General features: G+C 38.3%; 3 protein-coding genes and 1 non-coding gene across 5 annotated transcripts; 1 reads left to right on the top strand and 3 right to left on the bottom strand.

Moving 5' to 3' along the window:
• Positions 1–2,637: 2,637 nt before the first annotated feature.
• On the bottom strand, positions 2,638–12,691 carry LOC121239715 (GTP-binding protein BRASSINAZOLE INSENSITIVE PALE GREEN 2, chloroplastic). The gene is given in 5 exon segments (XM_041137012.1): positions 2,638–3,507; positions 10,901–11,068; positions 11,286–11,674; positions 11,677–12,228; positions 12,231–12,691. Coding segments are annotated over 5 exon segments (1,758 nt in total). The 5' UTR covers positions 12,490–12,691; the 3' UTR covers positions 2,638–3,117.
• Positions 12,692–13,938: 1,247 nt separating this feature from the next.
• On the bottom strand, positions 13,939–19,574 carry LOC121239159 (formate--tetrahydrofolate ligase). The gene is made up of 5 exons (XM_041136300.1): positions 19,131–19,574; positions 18,708–18,857; positions 15,790–16,965; positions 15,055–15,201; positions 13,939–14,464 (listed from the first exon to the last, which is right to left on the bottom strand). The coding sequence occupies exons 1-5, from the start codon at positions 19,290–19,292 to the stop codon at positions 14,189–14,191; spliced, it is 1,911 nt and encodes a 636-aa protein (XP_040992234.1). The 5' UTR covers positions 19,293–19,574; the 3' UTR covers positions 13,939–14,188.
• A 414-nt stretch (positions 19,575–19,988) lies between these two features.
• TRNAA-AGC lies at positions 19,989–20,061 on the bottom strand. Its single transcript has one exon. It is a non-coding gene; the product is annotated as a tRNA-Ala (tRNA).
• A 2,151-nt stretch (positions 20,062–22,212) lies between these two features.
• LOC121240098 (E3 ubiquitin-protein ligase SINAT2-like) lies at positions 22,213–25,881 on the top strand. 2 transcript variants are annotated; one of them, XM_041137575.1, is made up of 4 exons: positions 22,213–22,631; positions 23,807–24,162; positions 24,457–24,843; positions 25,373–25,881. In XM_041137575.1, exons 2-4 carry the CDS (start codon positions 23,938–23,940, stop codon positions 25,691–25,693), a joined length of 933 nt encoding a protein of 310 aa, XP_040993509.1. In that variant the 5' UTR covers positions 22,213–22,631; positions 23,807–23,937; the 3' UTR covers positions 25,694–25,881. The 2 variants fall into 2 exon arrangements, with proteins under 2 accessions (XP_040993509.1, XP_040993508.1); XM_041137574.1 differs by having other exon boundaries at positions 23,804–24,162.
• The last annotated feature ends 1,443 nt before the right edge of the window (positions 25,882–27,324 follow it).

Below are 27,324 nucleotides of genomic sequence, written 5' to 3'. Positions count from 1 at the left end.
ATATATATAGTCAAACTTATGTCATGTGTACAATTTAATACACAACAAAAGGTAGACAAACGATATTACTTGTATTAAAATTATTTAGAAATGTTATTTTTTTTAAGAAAGTTTCTAAATTAGACCTATATGCATCCATCACTCCTGAAACGGTGAAGGATTTGAAATTGTCAATTTGCATAAGTAATATTCTGATATTAAAACTCTATAATTAAGAAAGAATAACCATATATATTTGAACGTGTCGGATCGAAATTTTCCATAACTTTTTAACATAAATTATAGAAAGTGTTAAGGGTGGCAGAATCCATAAGTAGTTTCCATTTCTCTCTAAAATTCAAATCGTATAAGATATTATATACAGAAAATTAGTTAAAATCTCAACCCTCCCAACATTCAGCATTCGTTTTTATAAATCATTTCATTTCATCTCATATAATTATTATAATTTTTTTAAATTCTTATCTAAAATATAATAAATAATTTAATTTTTAAAAATTTTAAAATAAAAATAATATTAAAAAATAAGATTTAAATAATATTTTATTTCAGCTCTCATCTTGCCGGCTCAGTAATTCTGATTGAATAAAAGAGGAGAGAAAAATAATAAGCAACATCACATGCTCTGAGTCTCAGAACTCGTAAGTCCCAAGGTCAGGGGGCATTTGGCTCGGAGTGGACAGACTGCAGTTTAACTCTTTAAAAATGTAACGTCCAACTCGTTAATAGATGGCACCCCCACCCACCCCACCCCCCAAAAAAACCAGTAATAAAGAGTAGGGTTGCTACCTACCAATCTACCATGGATGCTGGGCTGCCTCGTCTACGAGGTTCCAATAATTAGGAGGCATAGTTAGCACGAACAAATTTTTTTTTTTATCAGTTACTATTTATCATCTTATACTCTATATCTTATAAAAAATATTTTTATCTTTTATATAAAACACTTTCAAATCATATAACAAAATTATAAGTGTGAGGTGTGAAAGTAAATAGTTACTGATGTAGCTGATACATAATAAATTTCTACATCAAAACTATGGATTCAAACTGCAAGCTCTTCTTGTGTTACGAAATTTTAGGACTGGTTTGGTTTGGTAGATGTGTATCTCATATAATTATTATAATTTTATTAAATTTTCATACAAAAAGTAATAAACAATTCAATTTTTTTAAATTCTAAAACAAAAATAATTAAAAAATTGTATCCTAACAATATTTTATCAATTCTGCTACGGATAGTTATTCTCGCGCACCCTTCGTGTACCCCTTGCTGACTTGGAGGATAATTTCGTCAATTTGAGTTGCTTTAAGGATTCTAGACTCTAGAGGCCTTCGTCTTTCCCGCTCAGCATGAACCAAGAAGGCAAATACACGATACCCAGGCCCCCTCTCGTCTTTGCCATCGGCACCGCTCCGCACCGGCACGTCTCCGCCACTATTACGTTTGGGCACGACTCTCACTGGCACGTCTGGGCACCTCGGATTCGGGTTTCACAATCATCAAGACGAGGCAAACAAATGATAATCCCCCAAAAGATGAAATAATTTTGTTTTTTTAGATACCAGTTTTAAAAGATGAAAAAATGTAATATAATGTATACTAATATTTGGTGGATGTTGAATTCATGACTTATCCCTCCCCTACATTCTTATGGGTTGAGAAAATGCCATTTGAGAATTCTGTGACTCTGTTTCTCATTTCCATACATCTATTGTGCATTCTATTTACCCATTGCAGCAACACCTATCCATTTCCATATCATTTCCTTGTTACAATATAGGAGGGAGGAGAGCAGATTTGTAACCATCCATATACCCAAACATCCTAATCAACCTAAATTAAATTATAAAACCAAACACAAAGGAGAGAGATTGATATATATATATATATATATATATAAAATATATTGCAGGGGAAAAATTCTAAAAGTTTTGATTTTCATTGTTGAACGGAGGAGGGCAAATGGAGTGGGTTAGCCTTTCGTCGTGGGATGGAGTGGATTTAGTAAGAAGTGATTTCTAGCGTCTCCATTCACGAATGAACTGAGGGTGAGGGGGGAACTACGGGCTTCAACTTCGACGAGGGGAGAATTTTAGGAAGGAGGCTTCAACACACCGTTTCAAGAAGTCTTTAATTTCTTTCAATTTCACCAATCTGTACCATTTCATTTAATATCCTTATATGTTATCAGGAGTGTGCAAGGAGTGCACCAACTTGATTATGTTTAGATTTTTTCGTATTTTATTAAACTTTCAACTTTGATCTCATCTCACCTGTGTAATCAAATAAAGCTTTAAAATTTTTTACATGTCTAATTTATTTTTGATTTCATTTTTGGGTTGAAAAGATTTAAAATTTTAGGTTCAATCTAGGGTCTAATAATGATTAAACTCTTGTTGAACAAATTAAACAAAAAAAAAAAAAAATCTTATGGCTGAGAGCTGGACTTCGTAGGTGGAATGTGACTTGTGCCCAAGTCTGCCACCAATTAATTTGAGTAATATACTCTTTTATCTTAATCACTGCATAACATTATTGATAATAAAAATTTAAGAAGGCTCATATACATTATCAGCAGACTGAACATCAAGAGATAACTAGTAATGGAAATGCCACTTGCACTCTGAGAAGCAGCGGCCAAACCATTTTCAATAATAATATCGATACTAAAAAATTTAAGCAAAACATTCCTAAACAAATAAAAATGACACAAATGGATTACATGGTTTTAGTCAGGAAGACCAACAATAAAAGCAATTTTTGTCAAAGGCACTGCGCAAGTTTAACTCCTCCTCTACTTTCCTGTAGTGTTTTTGTTTTGTCTCCAAACACAATGGAAGTCATGGAACATCACTATTCTGATTCAGAGTTAGATGTTCAAGATGTTGTACCTCGAGAAGAAAAGCTTGCAATATGAAAATCCTCCTGCACGCTTCAAGTAGCTGTCAACCACTCCATCTGTAGCGCAATGGTGTTGCAAGGTTTAGCATTGCTCTCGCAAGCTAGGGTTCATATTTGCATTTATGCGTGCCTTGCTCACCCAAAAACCATTTCGATGATGGAAACCGTTTGTCTTGATTTCACACATCACCCTTTATGAATTGTTGCCGATCTCAACAAGAATTTGAGTCTGCATCGCCTGTTAACAGCGATGATTCAGCTGTTACAGATACTTTTGGGTTGCCCTGTTTCCTTTTCTTTACATCTTGGCGCAGTTTATTCAAAGCTTGGTCGGCATTGGAGACGATTTTCGAGACTGTAAACCCTGCAACTTCAAAATTAGGTGATCTGTAAGGAATTAATGAATTGCGAAGAACAACATCGATTCCTTCATAGGTCCAAACACCTAGGACTGCCTCTCCTTTAAGTCCAACAGCAAACCAACCCAGACCAGAAGCCGCAATATCCACTGAACTTGAGTCCCAGCTATTACCACTGACACAAAATTCCCTTCTCACCCATTTACCAAGTTCTTCGACTCGTTTCTTCTCCCCAAGTGGTGGCTGAAGCAAAGACCAGTTCACAATGATGTTACAATTATATAATACAGAACAATATGCAACATGCATCTTCCATAAGATTAAAAAACGTGAAAAACATGCTTCGGTCTCGTTTGTTTTCACAATCATTCTCATCTCATCTCATATAATCATTACAACTTTTTCAAATTCTCACACAAAATAAAATAAATAATTCAATTTTTTCAAATCCCAAAACAAAAATAATATTAAAAAATATATATTCTAACAATATTTTATTCAACTTTTATCTCAACTCATCTCATCTGCGAAAACAAACGAGATCTCAAGACTCAATCCTAAATAATGGGGCCACAATTGCAAAAACTAGGCACTAGAAAGTAAGGCTTAGGCAGATGCCTGTGCCAAACTCTTTGTAATTATATGATTTTGACCAAATCCCCATTCAAAAATTTTCTCCAGCAGTTTCTGGAAAATAATGCTTTTAAAAGAAGTCATGCCAGGTGAATTCTAAATGGGGTGTGTGTGGATGTTGAAGTGAGTTGAGTTGAGTTGAGTTGAGTTGAGTTGAGTTGTGATGATAAAATATTGTTAGAATATTATTTTTTAATATTATTATTATTTTGAAATTTGAAAAAGTTGAATTGTTTATTATATTTTATATTGAAATTTGAAAAAATTGTAATAATGAGTTGAGATGAGTTGAGGTGAGTTTGGTAACCAAACGCACCCTAAATGACCAAGAGGAGAATCACATTTGTCTAAATTGTCAAAAGTGGATACTACAATGCTTCATAGATCTTCAGGAGGGACCTAAAAAGAAGCCATGGTTAAACATATTGAAAAAACAGTGGTTCTATCCAATGCATCACCTAGAGGGGGGTGAATAGGTGCAATTCGAATTTTCTGGTCTAATAAAATATATTGACAAGTAAGCAAATAAAAAAGATGAAATAAATCACACAAATAATCAATACAGAAATTTGGTCACGAAGTAGAAACTCATTTGAAGAACGTCTTCAAATTTTAAAACCACTCCGTGTGTAAGATACCAACTAAAATCCACTATAGAAAAAGTTTGTTACAACCAATATAGAAACACTCACAAAACCTTTGTAGTTCCTAAACTTGGCTTGCAACATCACGAGTAACCCACTCGATTTCTACACGCATGTAGTGTCAGAACTCCAACCTTTCTATAGCATCCCACGAGAACCTCTCGATCTCTATAGCAACAGCAGCTCTGGAAACCTTCCGGCCAATGGACTCAAATAAAGTTTGATATTGTGTGTGGTGTGGTGGAGATATGTTTGTCCAAGAGAGATTCAACAATGTGAGGAAAGTTTCTCTCAATGGCTCTTGGAAGTAACTAGGGTTTTTGCTCTGTTTCTCCACACCAAAGAACAGAAATAAGCTGTCTATATATAGTCCCTGTTGATAACGGCGCTCAAAACCCTGAATTTTAAGTTGTCTTGAACATTGACTTCAGCGAAGTGTCGAGCGCACGTTGTCTTTCAGAAACTACTCGAGCACTACGTCGAGTGAACCTCTCTGGAAGAGTTTCGCTCGAGCGCTACGTCGAGCGCACATCGAGCGAACCTCTCTGGCAGGTTCCGCTCAAGCGCCAGTTAAGCATACTTCAATCTTTTTCATGTTATACCGCTTCAACACTTGTTACAACACAATTTTACACAGGTTTTCACAAGAATATGCCAACCAACTAATTTTTCTCTCAACAATCTCCGCCTTTGGCATTTCTGGGACAAAACCTCTAACCTATACATATGAACTAATCTTGACACACCCCAAACAGGATTCCCATGATTCAGGTATAGTTTTGAACACGTTGAGATATTTCTGCAAACACTTAGCAAACAGTTAAACGTACCAACAAAAATATGCAAGAAATATTCTCATAAGTATAAACAATGTATGTTCGCAAATTACAAATCAGAATACACTTATAGAGATGATAAGCACAGTTTTCATAAAAAACTTTTCATTAAGCAATTAATTAGACAATGAGTTCAATTAGACAAACAATAGTAGCACAAACAGCATGTGATACAAAAACAAAAGCTACTCCCCCACAAAAAACTGTTACTAACACCAAAGAAAAGCTACTCCCCCACAAAAAATGTGTTACTCACACCTATCATTCTTCCTTTCATACTACACCTTCTACATCTATACCACTCCCCCTGAATTTATAGTACTCCCCCTTTTGGTCACAACAGGCCAAGGGTCTCAATTATCACCATCACTCTGACTGCCACCACCATCATCATCATCGAGGCGCTCCTCTATATCGTTGAAGTGTTGAGTCACAAGCTGGTGCAGGCTTTCAACTTTAACATCAAGGCTATCAAACCGGGCATCAAGGTGGGCTAGGTACTCAAGGACCTGCTGAAGGCTGGGCTCGGTCGAACCTGGTGCCGATGTGGATGGTGCCGATCGAGGAGGCTGTGAGTTGGAACGCCGAGAGCTCGATGGCTGAGAGGAGGGTGCTCAACACTCAGAGGGTGAGGGGTAATGTGAGTACGACTAAACTGCATGGTCCTATGACCAATAAGAGCCTTAAGAGGAATTCTAGGCTCATGGGGAAGAAACACAACTGATTGAGAGAGGGCTAACCGAGTGATAAGGCAGGGAAATGGCAATCCTGTCCGTACTTTGGCGGAATTAAAATCCTCAACAAGACCCGGCACAGATGACTCCCCAGATCAATGGAGCATCATTGATCAGTGCATACAGAAGAGTGGCGCGGTCAAGACCCACATCACTCTGATGACCAGTAGGATACAGATTTGTAAGGACAATCCTACTGAGAATGAGATATTCAGGTGGAAATCTTACCGTTAGAAGGGGTGACTTACCATCCCAACTACTATACATACCATACAGACATTGAGCAATGACTGGCGGACTAGGAGGAGATGTTCGTGTATAGGGATACACTGGATTGGACACATGCGGGGCGTTTAGCAGGTCCGCTAACATGCTTGGAGTTACCCAGAAGAGAATGTTTCGGAAACTAACCTCGATAGAGCTATCTTCAGAGATTACATGAATATTGGAGTAAAACTCCCGAACCAACTCCACAGAAGGAGTGGGATGACTAGTGGTCAAGGCCTGCCACTAGTGAGACTAAAAAATATGGGGAATAAAGGTCTCAGTAAGCTCACCGAGGGAGACTTCATGCTCGACAATAAGAGAATGGTGAGAGAAGTTTTGAGTATAAAGCTCTCGTGCCTGAACATTGTGGAAATGTGCTTGAGCGGGGGCAGGAGGATTATGGCGTGGACGAATACGTCGAGACATGACTTTGGCTGTGGACAGAATCAGTGACTGTTAGACAAAGCTAAATGTATTGTGAAAATCCGATGTATGCATGTCTAATATGCCCAATGTTCCTTGAATTTTAAGTTGTCTTGAATATTGGCTCGAGCGAAGTGTCGAGCGCAAGTCAAGCGCAAGTTGTCTTTCAGAAACTGCTCGAGCGACACGTTGAGCGAACCTCTCTGGAAGGTTTCGCTCTAGTGCTACGTCGAGCGCACATTGAGCGAACCTCTCGGGAAGGTTCCGCTCGAGTGCTAGTCGAGCTCCAGTTGAGCCATGTTGAGCATACTTCAATGATTTTCATGTTATACTGCTTCAACACTTGTTACAACACAATTTTACACAGGTTTTTACAAGAATATGCCAACCAACAAATTTTTCCCTCAACAGATTATATATCAAAATTCTTCCTTTGAAAATTCTCTATCTATTAATAAATAAATAAAAAATAAAAAATTGAAGGAAGAAGAAGAAGAAGAAGAAGAAGAAAAATGGGTCATATTACTCGATAGGCCAATACTGATACAAGAATTCAAACAGAAGTATTTAGGTCCTAACAACATTAGTTTTTACTTTCTGTATCATGGAAAGGCTTCCCAAACACTTATGGTTTCATGTTTCAGCCCAATCCCACTCACATCTTTTGGTTGAAACTTCTTGATTGAGTTAGGATTCACAAAACACGCATGTTCATCTTACCTGTGACACTCTGTTTTTACTACTTGCATAAATTATGATAATATGATGCTCTTTTACATTTGATGTGATTTTGAGGCTTCAAAATTGACTTACTTGAATCACTTAATGAAAAAAAAAATATGCAACATTTTGAAAATTCTGGGGATGTCGCTCGAGCGAAACTTAATTCCGCTCGAGCGAAAACGACTTAAAAAAGCCAGCCTCATTTTCCCCCCAGACCCGTTTCATTTTCTGTGCCGTTTCCTCTCCCCTCTTTGTGCGACTTCTCACCTTTTGTTCTCCGTGTGTTTTTCACTTGATTTCCTCAAGAAATCCCATCCTAATCACGGTCAGCTTCTCCCATTTGTGTTTATTTTCCTCATTTCGGCATTAGGGTTTGTTTATTTTCCCATTTGGGTTTGTTACATTTGGGCATTTTGATTTGGTTTTCGAAATGGAAAAAATGATTTGGGTGTTTTTGGTTTGTGATTTGGGTGTAGAGAATGATTCTCTCACTCTTGTATTTAGGAGGTTCTTGGAACTCCCATGAAGTTTTGGATTTGGTTTTTGCTTGGATACACTCCAAATGCTCGGTGAAATGCCTCAATGGTGTTTGGTTTCTCATTTTCATCATGCATTAGCATAGCATTGTTCCCATGCTTATTTCATGTCTATCCTAGTGTTGGGATGGTGTTTGCCATGAAATTGAATTTTTGAAGATGGATTGTGTTATGGGAGGGTCATGGGACTTGCATTGGGTTTAAAACCCAACCTTGGCTTAGTTGCACTTGAAGGGCTTGATGAAATGCCAAATGGGTTTGTAAATGAAGCGTGGGGCTGTGAATTCATTTCTTCATTAGCATTGAATAGTGGGTTTGGCATAAATGGGTTTCTAAAACCAAGTTTGGCAAAGTATGCATTGGGCATTGAATTGGGCATGTGCATTGGTTTTACATTAGGCATGTGCATTGGATTATGCATTGGGCATATTAGACATGCATACATCGAATCTTCACAATACATTTAGCCTTGTCTAACAGTCACTGATTCTGTCCACAGCCAAAGTCATGTCTCGACGTGTTCGTCCATGCCATAATTTTCTTGCCCCCGCTCAAGCACATTTCCACAATGCTCGGGCACGAGAGCTTTATACTCAAAACTTCTCTCACCATTCTCCTATTGTCGAGCATGAAGTCTCTCTCGGTGAGCTTACTGAGACCTTTGTTCCCCGTATTTTTTAGTCTCACCAGTGGCAGGCCTTGACCACTGGTCATCCCACTCCTTCTGTAGAGTTGGTTCAGGAGTTTTACTCCAATATTCATGTCATCTCTGAAGATGGCTCTATCGAGGTTAGTCTCCAGAACATTCTCTTCCGGGTAACTCCGAGCATGTTAGTGGACCTAAGCACCGCATGTGTCCAATCCAGTGTATCCCTATACACGAACATCTCCTCCTAGTCCGCCAGTCATTGCTCAATGTTTGTATGGTAAGTATAGTAGTTGGGATGGTAAGTCACCCCTTCTAACTGTAAGATTTCCACCTGAATATCTCATTTTCAGTAGGATTGTCTTTACAAATTTGTATCCTACTGGTCATCAGAGTGATGTGGGTCTTGATCGCGCCACTCTTCTGTATGCACTGATCAATGATGCTCCATTGATCTGGGGAGTCATCTGTGCCGAGTCTTGTTAAGGCTTTTAATTCCACCAAAGTATGGACTGGATTGCCATTTGCCTGCCTTATCACTGGGTTAGCCCTCTCTCAGTCAGTTGTGTTTCTTCTCCATGAGCCTAGAATTCCTCTTAAGGCTCCTATTGGTCGTAGGATCATGCAGCTTAATCGTGCTCACATTACCCCTCACCCTTTGAGTGTTGAGCATCCTCCTGCACCCTCCTCTCAGCCATCGAGCTCTCGACGTTCCAGCTCACAACCTCCTCGCTTGGCACCATCCACATCAGCACCATTCACATCGACACCAGGTTCGACCGAGCCCAGCCTTCAGCAGGTCCTTGAGTACCTAGCCCGCCTTGATGCCCGGTTTGATAGCCTTGATGCTAAAGTTGAAAGCCTGCACCAGCTTGTGACTCAACGCTTCAACAATATAGAGGAGCGCCTCGATGATGATGATGATGGTGGCAGTCAGAGTGATAGTGATAATTGAGACCCTTGGCTTGTTGTGACAAAAAGGGGGAGTAATATAAATTCAGGGGGAGTGGTATAGATGTAGGGGGTGTAGCATGAAAGGAAGAAGGATAGGTGTTAGTAACACATTTTTTGTGGGGGAGCAGCTTTTGTTTGGTGTTAGTAACACAATTTTTTGTGGGGAAGCAACTTTTGTTTTTGTATCACATGCTGCTTGTGCTGCTATTGTTTGTCTAATTGAACTCAATGTCTGATTAATTGCTTAATGAAAAGTTTTTTATAAAAACTGTGCTTGTCATCTCTATAAGTGTATTCTGATTTGTAATTTGCGAATAGATATACTTATGAGAATATTTATTGCATATTTTTGTTTAACCGTTTGCTAAGTGTTTGCAGAAATATCTCAACGTGTTCAAGACTATGCTTGAATCATGGGAATCCTGTTTTGGGTGTGTTAGGATTAGGTCCTATGTATAGGTTAGAGGTTTTGTCACAGACATGCCAAAGGGGGAGATTGTTGAGGGAAAAATTAGTTGGTTGGCATATTCTTGTGAAAACCTGTGTAAAATTGTGTTGTAATAAATGTTGAAGCGGTGTAACATGAAAATGATTGAAGTATACTCAACTGGCGTTCGAGCGGAACCTTCCAGAGAGGTTCGCTCGATGTGCGCTCGACATAGCGCTCGAGTAGTTTCTGAAAGACAACGCTCAACTTGCGCTCGACACTTCGCTCGAGCCAATGTTCAAGACAACTTTCAAAAACTGCTCGAGCGACACGTCGAGCGCACATTGAGCGAACCTCTTTGGAAGAGTTTTGCTTGAGCGCTATGTCGAGCGCTACGTCGAACGCTACGTCGAGCGCACATCGAGCGAATCTCTCTGGAAGGTTCTACTCGAGCACTACGTTAAGTGCACATCGAGTGAACCTCTCTGGAACCTATATCGAGCGCACATCGAGCGAACCTCTTTGGAAGGTTCCGCTCGAGCGCTAGTCGAGTACCAGTTGAGCCGTGTTGAGCATACTTCAATCATTTTCATATTATACCGCTTCAATATTTGTTACAATACAATTTTACACAGGTTTTCACAAGAATATGCCAACCAACTAATTTTTCCCACAACACATATTACTAGGTGCATAAGGAAAAAAATAATAATCCCCATCCATAAAATTTTAGTTACACTATTGATTACTAGTGTGCACAAATCACGAGAAAGGAAAGGACTTGCAGAGTAAATATCCATGGGAAAATATTACCTGTAATTGACGGCCAAAATGTTCCTCTAGCATTGTCGTTGCGTTCTCGGTTTTTCCCATGTGTAATGGGAGATAAGGAGATGCCCAAACCGATATATAGATGGAATCTACAGATGATTCTTCTATATCCAGCCTCATTAGCCCAGCTATATGAACAGTATGGCCAACCTGTTACAATCGAATGATAAAAACATTAAGCACACACAAAATCAACTAGCAGGAATGAATTCTTTCTTGCAACAAGGGAACCAGAGAATCCTATGGCTCTCACTAAGAAAATAGACATCGCCAACAATCTGATGTGAGAAAATACTACATGAATGATAGAGGTCAGTGTTTCAATGAACAAACAATAGCCATAACAAAAACAAAAGAAAAGCAGAACCTTTATCCTATAAGTCCGCGGTTTCAACTCCTTGCTAATGTGCACAAGTTTCTGCTCTTCCCTCGTCAACCTTGTTGTGATCTGATGCGGATGCAAAAGCCCTGGCGTGTCAAACAGCTTTGCTTGCCCTGGCAAAATCCCCTCCACTCTAACGATCCCCAAAGTTGTCCCAGGCACTGGTGCCTCTGTCAAATGCGTAATATTTCCTCCTCCGAGAAGCTTCCCGATTGAATTTATTAGCGTGCTCTTGCCCGCATTCTGCGCCCCTATCGCCCACACGCTCCCTCTCGGACCGGCCAATCCCACCACATCATCCATCAAGTTCTTCAATCCCCAATCCCTCACTGCACTCACCATGTGCACGCTCGTTATCTTGTTCGCTCCTCCTCCCTCGCTCTCTGCCTCACCCAATGCTCCAACCTGGTCGGCGACACAGCACTTGGCAGCAAATCGATCTTCGTCACCACCAGCACCAGCCTCGGCAAGTTCCCCGACTTCCCTTGCTTCCACGCAGCGGAGTTCTCCTCGATTGTCGTCGACACCAGCTTCGCCACCTTCCTCGGGAAAGATCCGTCGAAATCCGACGCGTCCACGACCATCAACACCACCGAACGGGTCCCACTCGTGGAAGCCAGCCTCTTCCCTATCGTGTAATCGAAATCGAAGTCCGGCAACAGATTCTCCACTGTCGGATCCTTCACCTTCCCGTAATGCCTCAGCGAATGGCACCGCGCACAGACAACCGGTTTCTCGGAGCTCTCCCCGACCGAATCGGGGGTCTCGGGCTCGATTAAAAGTCCCTTCTTGAGAGAAGCGGGGAATTCGGATTCCTGAGCGAGGGGCAAGAGATGGGCACGCGAGCGATAAGTGGGACTCTTCTGGGAGGGCTTGAGGAAGAAGCCCGGGTGTTTAGGGCTAGAGTCCTGCATGTGAACCCCGCAACCGGGCAGACGAGGAGGGTGTGGGAAGTGGCTTCGTCGAAATTCCCATCGCGGGTGAGGGACAGAGACGGGATCGAAGAAAAAGAGAAGCAAAGGGGCGGGAATTGGGGGTATTGAAAGTGTAGTCTCGGAACCAAAGGAGAAGGGGCAGAGAGGTGTGAGAGAGAAGGGTTCGAGAGGGATTGGGCGGAGAATGAGAGGGAAAGGGTGAGGGGTTGTTTGACCTTTCGAGGGGAATAGAGGGCTCGTGCAATTCTCAGCATTTTCCAAACAAAGTTATGGGCTTTGGGCGGTTGAGAATCTGTTTCCTTGCTCTGCTTCTGCTGCTTCTTCTTCGACCATCAGAGGGTTTAGGGTTTAAGGCTTGAGCGTATGCTATCTTAAATGGTGTCCTGGCCTTTTTAAACGACTGCCGTTTAAGCACAACTTTTGGGAGATGTATGAAACATTTTTCAGTTCTCTGTGAAAGTGAGCATAATATTGTTTCAGTAGGGCATAGCAAATTCTGGATTGGTATATAGATTATCCCTCCCAACAAAGGTATGATGGTCAGCTTTCTTTCCTTTCTCAACTCAACGAAGATTTCACCTGTTCTCTTTGCAATTCATAATAGAGACTCCGCAACACATATTACATAGTGGTTGTTTAGACGTTGAGAAGCGTAGAAAAATATTTGAGATTTTTATTTTTTTTTTTCTAAAAAGTTGGAGATGAAACTTTATATAAATTTTTGTGAAAGTTGTGGATCCTGTTTAAACTTAATTGTGTCATTCCTTTTATATCATGTGGCATGAGTTTGGACAAGTAAAGAATTTTATCATAATTTTATTTCCAAACATCATTTAAATATAAAATATTTTTCAATTTTAGATTTTCAATATTGTCATCTAATCATTTAAAAAAAAAATAATACAGCTTTTACAAACTTCAAAACAACAATAATATTAAAAATTATATTCAAACAGTTTTTTAACTATATAATATTTTATTTAATATTTTCTCTTTCATTTTCTAAAATTCAATAAAATATTTCAATTAACAATTTCATTATTATTCACAAAATTATAAAATACTCCAAGTGTCTAAACTTGCCGCTAGTCTCTCGACGATTCTTAGTATACTCAACACTTCAATTAAATTAATTAATTAATTTTTTTTTGAAAGAAAATTGTAATTCACATGCTCGATCAAAATTTGACGGTCAATTGATTACCAGGTTGCGTATACTCACTAAGAAAGCGACTGTAGCATGGGTGAAATCAGGGGGAAACTTCTTGTATAAAAGGAAATCCGGGTATGATGAAAGATAACAGGGGGAAACTTCTTGTATTAGGAGTTCAGCTCTACTTATACCTTTTCAGCACCTCTGTTTTCTTTTATATAGGACCATATCATACATGCTGATGCCATAATTTCTCTATCGTTGCAGCAGAAGAGAAAAGGAATTCCGACGTTCAAACATTCATAGCATGAATGGTTCTAACAATTAAAGAGCAGTCATCCCAAAACAGTAACTTTTCCATATGCAGACATTTAAAAATTAAAACCTTCTGGAGAATAATCTAATGCAAGTCACCCGGAAATAGTATCTTCAACTCTTCGGACATATTTTACCATCATAAATAAAGCAAAAGTCATTTTATCACACATTAAATAAAATTCAAACAAAGATCTTTCAGGCACATTTTCTTTAAACCAGATCAGGAAAAAGGTGAAAGCAAAATAAACGAAACTTTTTTATTTCACACTTCTGTTTTTAGACAAGAAACTTTTATTTCACACTTGGAAGTTATATGGCCTGCTCATAAAGAAAAAACAGGAAAAAGCTCAGCAGCAGAAGTCCAGAAGATGAATGGGGAGGGGGCTGAAACTCTGATGTGGTCCAATGATCTTTGAAAAGGGCTGCCTCGACAAGATTCAAGACTGCATACAACACATTATTGGAAAGACGTTCGTAGAGCATTAAGAGAGACCAATAACCTTTCCAGTGGATGTGTCAAGATCAATGTCGTAAAAGCAAGGCCTTGTTGGAAGCCCTGGCATTGTACTCATTGTTCCAACTAAAGGATAGATAAATCCAGCTCCAATGCTAGCCCTCACATCCCTTATTGGCAAGACAAATCCACTAGGTGCACCTTTCTGGGCAGCATTGTGTGAAAATGAATACTGGGTTTTCGCCATGCAGATTGGCAAACCTGTAAATCCTTGCCTGCTGTACATCTCAATCTGCTTCTCAGCCTACATTTGCAAAGAGGCAGCCAAGTCAATAAGATTATAAGCAAGGTTCAAAAGCTCTCCAATACTGCAAAGAAATGACATTTGCACTTCAGCTGTTCTTTAATCTTGGTTCTTAACACGATAATAGAAAAACCAACGAAGTTTAGTGAAAACGGCACACAAGAGTTCAATGTTGATAAAATTTATATGGTTCCTCATGACCGTTAGCAAGTGGTTTCTTTGATAAATTTACCATGAGCTGGAAAATAGCTTCAAAATGCCTTTCCCAGCTATATTTGTCTCAAAATCGCAAGCCAAAAGTGTTGGAAATTCTTTTCATATCGCCCATTTTTTTCTGAACAAAGTTTATTTTAAGAAATTCCCAGACAAGAAAAAAAGAAAGAAACAAAGAACAAAAGAAATCCCAATCTCAGGTTCTAATACATTTCAATCAACAGAAAAGGAGAAAGAAATCCCAAAGTGTACATGTCAATCAATATTTATTTCCAACTTGAATTTGAAAGCCATAAAAGATGGACATCTAAAGAAAGTTGACCATGCAATTAGAAAGTGAACTTGTAAAAAAAATATTCCAGAATTCAGGAATTTACCTGGTCAGAGTATTCAACACCACTGGCACCATATGACCTGGCTATTGCCTCAATTTTCTCTTTGATACTAACGTCCAAAGGATATAAGAACCTTAATTGTTGTGTGACATTCTCACAGGCTCTTTGAACTGCGATCCCTAGGTCAACCTGATGACCATGATAATGTCTATCAAATAGTTAAAAAAAAAAACCCATCTCTTTTAGAGAAACATAAATTGTCAGCTGCACAAGTACAGGGAGGAGTAAAATTTGGGATTTGACTGATGTCAGCGAATCCATCTTCTGGCTTCAACGGATACAATGACAACAAACATTGAGACATACCAGTGTTGTTAAAAGCCCACTTAGGTGCACTTAAAGCATTATACAGTGTTTATATTGTCAGGATATCTAACAACCAAAAACAAGGAGGCACAGAACTGCAGGACAAGTAGGAATGAATGTAATTTAATGTAATACTTCATTGACCATTTTTGTTCGATTTAAGAAAATGAGTTAATGATAAGGCTGGATGAGATGGGAAATTAGAGATTATCTAAGGATCAAAATTGGGTTCAATTTGAAGAAACATGGCATATACTAGATTTGGGAAGCAAACCAAGCCATGCACTCACTTGGAATTGTTCACAGACCAGTCATGGTCGTAGATCAATTAATTTTTGTTACTCATCATGCGCTTAGTGTTGACCTTTTGGATTAATTAAAAAAAATATCTAAGGGAACAGAGTGACTAACCGCTCCTTTTCCACCATGGGCATGATGAGTGCATATGACAGCATCATATGCCCCAGCAGCCAAAGCAGCGTTTCTCACTGCATTGAGTTCTGCCTCAGTATCAGTAGAGAACATGTTCACAGCAACAACGACATTCACACCGTAAGCCTTTGTGTTTGAAACATGCTTGGCCAGATTCACACAACCTGCTTCAACAAGAGCCACATTTTCAGTTATGTAGGCACGATCAAGTGGTTTCCCGGCAATAACTTCTGGCCCACCACCATGCATTTTCAAGGCCCTTATTGTTGCCACGATAACAGCACACTGAGGTGTTAAGTGACTATATCGGCATTTTATATTCATGAACTTCTCAGTTCCGATATCAGCACCGAAACCTGCTTCTGTGACCACAAGCCCTCCAGGTCCCACCAGCTTTAATGCAATCTTATCAGCCACAATAGAAGAATTCCCATGAGCAATATTTGCAAAAGGACCTGCATGAACAAGAACTGGAGTTCCCTCAAGAGTCTGCATTAAAGTAGGGTTAATAGCGTCCTTCATTAGTACAGTCAAAGCACCTCCAACTCCAAGATCATCTGCAGTTACAGGGTCCCCAGCCTTACTATTTCCAATCACCATCCTCCCAAGCCTCTCTCTCATATCAGCAAGAGACGTTGTCAGGGCCAAAACAGCCATGATTTCACTAGCAACTGAAATATCAAATCCTGTTTCTCTCACCATCCCTTTTTCTTCTGGACCCTGGCCAACAGTAATCTTCCTCAAGAACCTGTCATTTACATCCATTACTCTTCTCCATGTGATTGATTCGGGGTCAATATCAAGTCTAGCAAATTTTTTAACTTCCTGAGGTGTAAGATCCTCAGGCCTGGTCTTCGAGATACCAAGCTTCCTCAGACGCCTAAACATGATGTCACTAAAGCTCCGTTTTCCTTCTTTGTTTGGTGGACATAAACGGTTTAAGAGAGCCTTGTCTGACTGGGTTGACTCATGAAAAACCCGGGTATCAATGGCAGCGGCTAGAAGATTGTTGGCAGCTGTTATTGCATGGATGTCTCCTGTTAGGTGAAGATTGAACTCATCCATTGGGATCACTTGACTGTAACCACCACCTGCTGCACCCCCTTTGATTCCAAAAGTAGGTCCTTGTGATGGTTGACGAAGGCAGGTAACGACCTAGCATCAGAAACACAGAGTTTCTAGTCAGGAAATTGCCTAAAATGAATCTGATGCAGAGTAACAAAACTGCAAGATTTCACATGGGCAGATTTTACATCCAAACAATCATAAAGATAATCATAATTCTTGTTTGATTACGAGAACAAGTTGGCAAGAAGAAAGAACTTTCACATTTGATAACAAATCTTCCAAGTCAACCAAATCCTCATTTCTTCAAAATAATAATAATAATAAAACTCCTATGGTTCCTCCACATAAATAAAGAGGCATCTTATGTCAACATACCTTCTTTTATTGAATAGAGACACACCTTCAAATCTTACTAATATTTTCTCAAGGTTATTGATTCGACTCATGTCCATAAGATCTCAGGCTCAGCTGCTCCGTGAATCACATCAATGAAGCTCCAGATAAGAAAGAGCAACACAATGGTTGCCAATTGATATGGAGCAAGAAAAGCAAACAATCCAAGGATTGTATGTCATTGTCGAATGTTTTCCTATCCCTTCTATAGGTAGGGCTGTAAATGAACCAGTCTGTTCTATAGCCCACTCGGTACTCGCCATGTTAAACTCAAATCGAACTCAACTCGTGGAAAAAAAAGCTCAACCGTGAAAGTAGATACCGCTTGATTAGTAAATGATACATACCCGATTAAACTCGACTAGACTTGACTAAGGCTTGTTAAGGCCCGCTCATTTTTGCCCGAGTCGACTCGTTAGCTTGGCTTGATTAAATCTCTATTGATAAATAAATACATACACTTATGTGTATATACATATCTATATATATACATATGTATTGGCTAATAATATAAGCATAACACTTTTATAATTAAATATATAATATGTAACCTAATTACTTATGCCTATATATTGAATATGCTTCATAGCTATATTTTATAATTTGTACAATAATTAGTCAATAAGATTAATAATTTCATATACTAGTATGCAGGAACCATATATGAAATAGATATATGCTATCATATTATGTGTATGTATTAATAATTTATGTAAGCATATAACATATTATTATTATGGATAAATATTTTTTGATAGGTATTATTATGGATAAATATCAATTAGTTACATATTAAAAAAAAATTAAAATTTATAATTCAATAGAGATTTTACTTGTTAGTTGTACAAATTCAATATTAGATGTTTTATTTATCTAATTTATTAGTTATTAAATCTTATTAAAAAAAAAAATTAAACAGCTTGAGCCGAGCTTGAGTTGGGAGTTTAGCTTGCCGAGTCAAGCTCGAACAAAGATTAAATAAAAATCTCAAGCTTGGGCTCGAGTTTGAGCTCAAGTTTTTTAAGTCGAGCCGAGCTCGGAAAACCCGGCTTGGCTTGATTACAACCTTATCTATAGGCATAGGAAATAGTTTTAGTTGAGTGTTAGATTATGCTAACAAAAAAGCTCAAGCCTGAATGAACCTGGAAATAGAATTATTTATACACCGGGCTTGAACCAGATTAGATAAGCTTGGTTAATTTTCACCAAACCCTGCATTTTCACCAGATTAAATAATTATTAATTTAATAATATTTTATTATTATATAGAGAGTGAATGGTTAATCTGATATGGGGATTGAATTTAAATGGAATAGACAAATGCAAAAAAGTGTGATATTGGTTAAATTTTAAAGATGCATTTGACCAAGCCAACGAGGATCCTCAGAGAAGTCGACATTAAAAAGACGATCAAATGTAATTATTAGAATTATTACCTTTTTATCAAGAAAAGCACCCAGTGCTTGACAGAGCCCAACAGTTGTAGTAGACTTGCCTTCTCCAAGAGGAGTAGGAGTAATCCCTCCAACCACCACATAATACCCATCTTCAGATCCTTCAAGCTCATCAAGCACAGATAACAAAACCTACAAGATATAAACCCAAATCATTCAAATCCAAAATACCACAACAAAAACCGAATCAACCTTCCTTTCGCTTGCTCGGTCAATTGACTTCTCAATTTGAACTTGTATTGCGTTGTTCCCCACAAAAAAGAAAAAGAAAAACAATAGGAAAAAGAAACCCGCTTATGTCCTCGACCAAGCGAGAGATGGTCGTAACAGAGCGAGAGCGAGGGAAAACAATAATAATACAACACAAATCTATTACATTGAAGTGGGATTTGAGATTAAATTCACCTTGGCCTTGTATTTCCCATAAAGATCATAGTGATTGGGACTCAAATTGAGCTCCTTGGCAATATCAGAGATGTGGAGAGGCTCAACTGAGTTGGCAATGTCTATGTCTGCTGGGACTGGGGACACCACCTGCAACTTCCTAACTGTCTTTGAAGAACTCATTTTCAAGAATTCAATTTCTGGGTCTAATTATTTTGTGAGCTTTAACACTTTCTATCCAATGAGTTTATGAAACTCAGCCAGAATCTTTTGTCGATCTTAAACATGCAAGGGGGAAGAGGCTCTGAGAAACGTTGATTTGTGTGTACATTTATCCTGTGAGGTGAGGCTGAGAACTGGGTGTTGTGAGACGATACTATTACCTGCCAAGGTATACTTTGGAACGGCTATAACCATTAGATCCAGATTAAAATATGGTAACATGTAGCTCCCTGAATGAGATGCAAGATTATGGAGTGGTGGGCTGTGATATTAGATAAGTCTTTTTTTTAAGGCCTTCCGAACTTGGAGTGAACTGAATTGAGTTTAATTTAATATTAAATATTTATTTTTTAAAACTCAAATTATTTTATACATACAATTTATAATATTTTTTTAACTAAATACTTCTTTATATGTGAAATTTATGATTTTTTTTAACTTCTCATAAATATATTTAAATTTATTTTATCCTATAAATATATTTAAATTCATTTTAAATGTATTGCGCAAAATTTACTCTATTATCTCCTTTCAATACTATACATAAATAACTTAAGTGATGTCAACATCAAAATAAGTCAGATTTAGCGTGCTACCTCTGGGATGCTATGAATCTAAGCAGACCGCAGAAAGCCAAAAAAAAAACGTGAAAAAGGATGGAGATGCGGGGTATCGATCCCCGTACCTCTCGCATGCTAAGCGAGCGCTCTACCATCTGAGCTACATCCCCTTTACTTGTGTGTAGTGTGTAGAAATAAAATTAAATCCCTATTTTTGACTGTGTTTCATTAAAATGACAAAGGTCTTATTTTTCCCTCAAGTTGTTATCACTATTTATAGGTTGGACTTAGGAAATTGATCTACAATGTCAACAAAATAACATCTATAAAAATTGAAAATATATATCTTACAAAAAGATATAAATGACAAATTACAATATTTAAAAATGAAATTCTATTTTGTTTCAATATACATTTTTGTTAGAAAAATCAACAATTTCAAATACTAAAATGACTAAACATTTTGGTTCAATCGATTCTTTTATGTACCTTTTATGTTATTTTTTGAACGTGACAATCAACAGTGGCGAATGACATGAAAATGGAAGAGGAGCATAATTTTATGATTGTAAATGACAAAAATAATAAATTAGAATAAAAAGAAGATAAATGAGATGGTATCTGAATTAACAGGTGATTTTATGATGTAAAATCTATTATAAATAAAGATGAAGTGATAAGTTTGGGGGCTTTCAAGCTCTCTACAATGGAGTTCACTCAAAATTACATATTCTTGCCTGAGATGAATAAAAAGAGGAGGAAGAAAGAAGATTAAACATAAATACCCTTTGCTTGCATCTAGGCTTCATTTTTATGTAGAAAACTCTGCATTTGCTTATGTTGGCTGTATTTCTCTTTTATTGGGTCGTGTATTATGCAAGTAATAGACTTCGCCCATCATAAAAGTGGAAAGGTAAAGATCCCACTTTTATTGTTCTAAACATTTGAGAAAATTTGTTCAGAATAAATAATCTATAGTCTTTGGAGTCTCTACTTTTGGCCGAGAGACAAAAAAGAAGAATGATATTTACAGTTTTAGAGTATGCAAGTCTTGTATAAAAAATTATTTTATTCATGATAGACTCTGCTTTCTTTTAAAGAGAATGTACATGAATTGCATACTCTAAAACTATATCTGCTATTATTTGTTTTTTAAAAAAACAAGGCCCACTTAGGGCTGATACCCGCATGGTGTGGGGCGGGGGTACCCTTCCCAGCACCCCGCCCCACACCATGCGAGGGTGGAGTTTTTTCCCCCGCCCCCTGCCTAGGACAGTACATTGGGTCTAAAAAAATTTTTTGGTCCAAAAAAATTTTTTTAGACCCAAATTATAATATAATTAAAATTATAAATTAAAATTTATATATACAAAAAGAAATTAAACTCATTAGAGTTAGATTTTGGATTATCTTGATCTCTTAGGCAAACCTTTATATATGAGACTAATGCAATACAATAGTCATCCTTAAGCAATGTGAGACTTGTTAATAAGTCTCACATTATTTAAGGATGACTATTGTATTGTCTTGGTCTCTTATATAAAGGTTGGCTTAGGAGGCCAAGGTAATCTAATGACTTGATTACAATTTCAAATTTTTAATAAATTGTATATATAAATATACAATATATTTATATATATATAAATAAAAAATATATATATGGAGCAGAACGGGGGCGGGGCGGGGCTCCGCTAGGGTCATCCCGCCCCCGCTAGGCCTTCTCCATGCAGGGTGATCTCTGCCCCCGCATGGGTGGAACGGGGTAGCCCGCCTTCCCATACGGGGGTGGTGGGAAAGTGGGGCGGGGCAGCAGGGGCGGGGCCTCGCTGCCCACCACCAGGCCCACTTCCCACTTTCAAATAATTTTGGACGGTTCATCCTTGATTACATTGGATTCCTTCATGGATTGAACGAGACACGTCTTGTAATCACAGAAACCCGAGCTCTTTATAAGCTCGGGAACACCTCCGCACGAGGTTTGGATAATTGGGCCTCTCACATTCAAAAGCCTCTTGTCGCCTTCTCTGTTCTTTGACTTCATCCATTATTTAACCAATCAAATTCAGCCACCTTGCCAGATCCGTGATCTCCCAACACAGCTCATCGTCGATTGTATATTATTATCCCAACTTTTAACGGCCACCCAAAACTTGAATTGAATATATTTAAACGTTGCGTGCGGGAAATGTCAATGGCAAAAGAAAGCAAGAAACAGAGCCCCATTCATATATGCATGTGTGTATAAAACAACAACAGCAGAAAAAAAAAAGAGACTAATATATTGACAAAAAATGAAAGGTTTGGATGCACGAACATTGCTCCCAAGGCAGGCCAGGCCAACATGTGTGTTGTACAAATCACCAGGTGACCAATGTGCATGAAGTGGAAGGCCAGCATATCCAAATCTTTACTCTTTTTTTGTTTTTTCCCTTTTCTTTGACTCTTTTCTTCAGTTGTTCCGCCTCCAAATCAGGCTAAGGCACGCAATTCCCGGAGCCATCCATCTTTCAAGGACATTGCTCCACCTCATAAGTCACCTGGCTTGCCTTTCCTGTCGTTGCGGTCCAAATATGATACAATTATTGGATGCTCGAGTGGATTGAATATTCAGGTATTTCGGCTCAGACTTATCTCTCGTGATCATCATCTGGGTGTGCCACAGTTCTCTGCCATTTTGCGCCTTTTTGTGAGTTCATCAGGTGCAGGGGCTCTGTTTTTCGTCTGGGTTTTGCTGTTTTTGGTATTCTAATTTCTCTCTGCTATTCACTTTCTAATTCTGCCTGTAATGTTATTTGATCGAGCATGTGTACTTGAATCTTCGTACGAAACCAACTTCTATTTTCTGGGCTTATTTAAAAAAAGATGCCAAGAACATGAAACGGGTCTAGACATTGAATCGTTTTTGTTAACATGTTAAATTTGCTTTTGACGGTGTTTTTCGTAGTTCTCTTTCTTATATGCATGCCCCACGAATTACAACTATTTTGGTACTGTGAATATTCTGAATCTGTGGTTCCTAGCGTTCAAAACGTATATTTTATCCCACCTTGAGGAATACAATCTAGCGGCCAGTAAAAGTTTAGCATTTATAATTGAAATCATGTGGCTGTGATACCATGGCCAACGTCTTAGCTATGAAATCTTAGAGTCGTATAACTCCACGTTTTGAGACTATTTATTGTTTTTATCAATAGAAATAGGTGATATTTTTGTGTAGTGAAGTGCTCAATAGTTACTGATAATTATTTGATCGAGTCAACAGCAGGTGTTCAACTACATATATGAAACTATTCGATATTCTTTGTGGATAGTGCAAGTTATGCTTTCCCATTTGCAGCTGCATGGACTTCCATAAGGTTCTGATATGTGTCGTTTTTTGGAAGGGTAGTGTTTCAATGTTGTAAAATCAAGTAGATCATGCTCCATAAATTTGCTTTTTATACTGCAGTTGAAAAAAATAGATTTTATTATTTATATTTAATTAAATAGGTCAAGTATAGAGAAAGGCCGATTTAAATTCGGAATCTCTTGCTCTTGTACCATGTGAAATATATTTATCACAAAAGTTTAAATTAATAGAAATATGTAGGTTATATTATTTATATTTACGTTTAACCATAATAAAATTGAGAATAGACGAGAGATAACAACTGAAGCTATCCTTTTTTTTTTTTCCTCTGAAATACTAAAGAGATAGATTGAACTGGTGTCCCGTAGGCTAAGAACTCTGGTTTTCTGGCAGAGTTCTAATTCACTTAGATCTCTGCTCGTTTAACACTTGTTTACCGAAACAATCTCAATAGAACCTCGTTTCCCATGCGAAATTTGACTCGGGAAGAATTTCAATGCACTTGTAATCAAGCTTACATAACTACCTGAAACAATCTTGCTCATGTAATATATAAAATGCAGCAGTTTGCTGAACTTCTCATGGTGATCTGTATGGCCGGGTCAATCCATCCATAAACAACAAGAAAGCGATTCTAGAGAGTAGATATTGTTTCTGAGGAGAGGCATTCCAGAATTGACAGTTTAGGGAAGAAAACATGGCCCCTGGCGGAAGCGGCTTCTTGAAGGAAGCCACTGAGTTTTGCATTGCATCGGCAGATTCAGATCTGGCAACTTCTGATGCAGAGTTGAGAAATTCCATTTATAGCAACACGGCCCCTGGTTTAGGCCGGAATCCGGGAAGGCCGGCCTCAGATAATGATGTGCATGAGCTACTTGAGTGTCCTGTTTGCATGAATCTAATGCACCCTCCAATATACCAGGTATTTTTTTCTTAGATTCCCAACTTAGAACCTGAACAATGTCAGAAGGACTCCAGTTTCATTACAATTCTTAGCATTCAGTTGTTGCAAATTAACTTGTTAGATATGTTTCTTTGTCATGATAATATCGGACATAATCCATCGTCATAACCCCCCCTTTTCTGTTTTATTTTGCAATTAACAGTCATAAACTGATTGACAATTTAAGCATTTCAATTTCTAATAACAAGTTCCATAAAAAATCTGAATCCCATCGGTCATAATAACTTGTTTCTTTTTTGTTTGATGTCTTAGTGTCCAAACGGCCACACTCTATGTTCAAACTGCAAGGGTAGAGTGCACAACAGTTGCCCGACATGTCGCCATGAGCTTGGAAATATAAGGTGCTTGGCTTTAGAGAAAGTATCGGAGTCACTAGAGCTTCCTTGCAGGTACCAGGTATTAGGTTGTCACGACATATTCCCGTACTACAGCAAAATCAAACATGAGAAACACTGCAAACATCGCCCATTCAACTGCCCTTATAGTGGAAATTATTGCTCTGTCACTGGTGATATCCCGCTCCTTGTCGGGCATCTCAAGAATGATCACAAAGTTGACATGCATGGTGGGTGTTCTTTCAACCACAGATATGTGAAATCTAGTCCCCAAGAAGTCGGGGATGCTATATGGATGATAAGCGTAAGATCCGTTAATCTCTCTTTCAACACCCTCACCCTTGCACACAGACACTGCATGATCAGTGCATGATATGATCGGGTAAAAGGCAGATGAAAATCCCACCTTGCCTTATGAATTAAATTCAATGTTAATGTAGCTTCAACATGAAGTAGGAGTACCAGAAAAGAACATTGGAACCTCGCAGTTGCCCTTGAGCGGAGACAACTTTTTTTTTTTTTTTTTCAATAAATAAAGCACTCATTTTTTTTTTTAATTTTTTTTTTAAGATGCATGTCAGCTGTAGAAGTATGAATTTCTGCAGAGGTATGTTTACTATTTGTTTTTGCAACATAGACAGCTTAGCATGTCAATCTGAATTTCATTGAGTCTCGGGAAGGAATAGGCTTAAGCAAAGGAAAAGCTGAATGCAAATTAAGCCAAATATACGAATATTATCTCACCCTTTGATCCTTTATTGATCAATTAGATCTGTTTATTTAGTTTACACCAATTTTTGAAAGGAATTAATTAAATTTGGTACTGCGCGCAGGTCTTCAATTGTTTTGGACGTCAGTTCTGTTTGCATTTTGAGGCTTTCCATCTAGAAATGGCACCAGTTTACATGGCCTTCCTGCGATTCATGGGCGAGGAAGAGGAGGCAAAGCAATTTAGTTACAGTCTGGAAGTTGGTGGAAATGGAAGGAAACTTACTTGGAAAGGTATACCAAGGAGTATTCGTGATAGCCACAAGAAAGTAAGAGACGGTCAAGATGGATTAATCATTCACAGAAACTTGGCACTCTTTTTTTCTGGCGGCAATATGAAGGAGTTGAAGCTGAGACTCTCTGGTCGTATATGGGAAGTGCAATAAGAATTTTGAGACACAAACTACTTTAAAGTACGTGCTACGTAGAAGGGGCGCTGAATTGGAAAAATTGGAAGCTAGCTAGCTAGCTAGCTCGCTAGATCATTTTTATATATATTATCCCTAGAGCTAGCTGCTTGCTTGTTACTCTATCTGTAAATTAATGCATGGGTACGTAGATTAATTTGCGTTTCTAATTGTCAAAGTTACGATCAGCTTTCACCGCAACAAATTTGTCCTTTTCTCGAGATTTACTTTGTCCAAATTAGTCAAAATTGATGCTAGAAATATCTTTTTTTTGCCGATTTCAACTCGTACCAAAGTCTCCATAAATGACTCGCCCAAGATTCTATCAATGCTATTAGCACAATACCTTAGTGTGAGGGAAAAAAATAACCATAGCCTATAAAATTAGGGTCCAGCCCACTAAGTCATTACTAAGAATAAAAAAGGAGATCAGGAAGAGATAAGAAAGGACATGAAGAGACATGAGGGCTGCAAATATCAGAGGAAGGTAAGAAGGGGACAAGAGAGATATTAGGGCTGTAAAGTGTCAGAGGATTAGGGCGAGAAGGCAAAGGGTTCACGCAAGGAAGATTTGCTAACTCAAGGCAGGCTGTCATGTATAGTAAGGGGTTAGGCAAGTGTATAAAAGGGGATGCCTAGACAACATTAAAGAAAAATCGAAGACTAATGAAAGATGGACATTGGGATGGAAAAACAGATTGAGAGATCAAGAAGACAATCAACAGACCTTCTTTATGCACTGAGATATGATGATCCATGAGTGATTGTAAACAAATATATTATATTGGAGACTTCCCTTCCTAAACCCCCGTGGATGTAGGCATATTGCTGAACCACGTAAATCTTAGTGTCATCTATTTTTACTTTCACAACACTTATTTTTCATTCACTACCATGGACTTACAAAACGCCACTGAATAGCCGCACCAGAACACTGTCGGGGGCTCCAAATAATTCACATCGTATACCAGGGGCGTGGAGTTGCCCAGGCTCGCGAAATACAACATCAACACATAGTTTTTTAGAATACTCTAGAATATAGAATTTTTACCTTTCTGTTATTATTAGAATATTTTGTAACAAAATTATTCCTCTTGTAAAAGTGTATAAATATACACTGCCACAGTACCATTAATACAATCTGAAAATTCAGAAAACCATTGTGTCTAACATGGTATCAGAGCAGCTCGACTAGCTGTCTCGTGATCCATGGCTCTGCCCTCACCTTCCTCTCTTCCCCAGCCTCACTCTTCCATACTTTCTTCATTTTCACATGTAGTTACCACAAAACTTAGTACAAACAATTATTTGCTCTGGCAGGTTCAACTCTCTGCATATCTTCAAGGTCAAGACCTCTATGGATATATTGATGGAACCATTTCTTGTCCTGAGCAATTTTTATCTGTTGATGGCAGTAGTCAGCCAAAAGCAAACCCAAATTACCTTACCTGGAGGCGAACAGATCAACTGGTGCTCAGTGTTTTGTTCTCTTTCCTCTCAGATTCTGTTCTTGGTCAAGTGCTTTCATCAAGCACAGCATGAGGGCTATGGCTCTCTTTGAAATCAATGTTTGCATCTCATTCACAAGCCAAAGAATTCCAAGTTAAATT

The sequence above is a fragment of the Juglans microcarpa x Juglans regia genome, chromosome 7D, assembly GCF_004785595.1.
Source record: "Juglans microcarpa x Juglans regia isolate MS1-56 chromosome 7D, Jm3101_v1.0, whole genome shotgun sequence".
In the NCBI taxonomy this organism is placed as follows: Eukaryota; Viridiplantae; Streptophyta; class Magnoliopsida; order Fagales; family Juglandaceae; genus Juglans; species Juglans microcarpa x Juglans regia.
The sequence above is the reverse complement of the archived record's forward strand: the minus strand, read 5'-3'. Positions and strand labels throughout refer to the sequence as shown.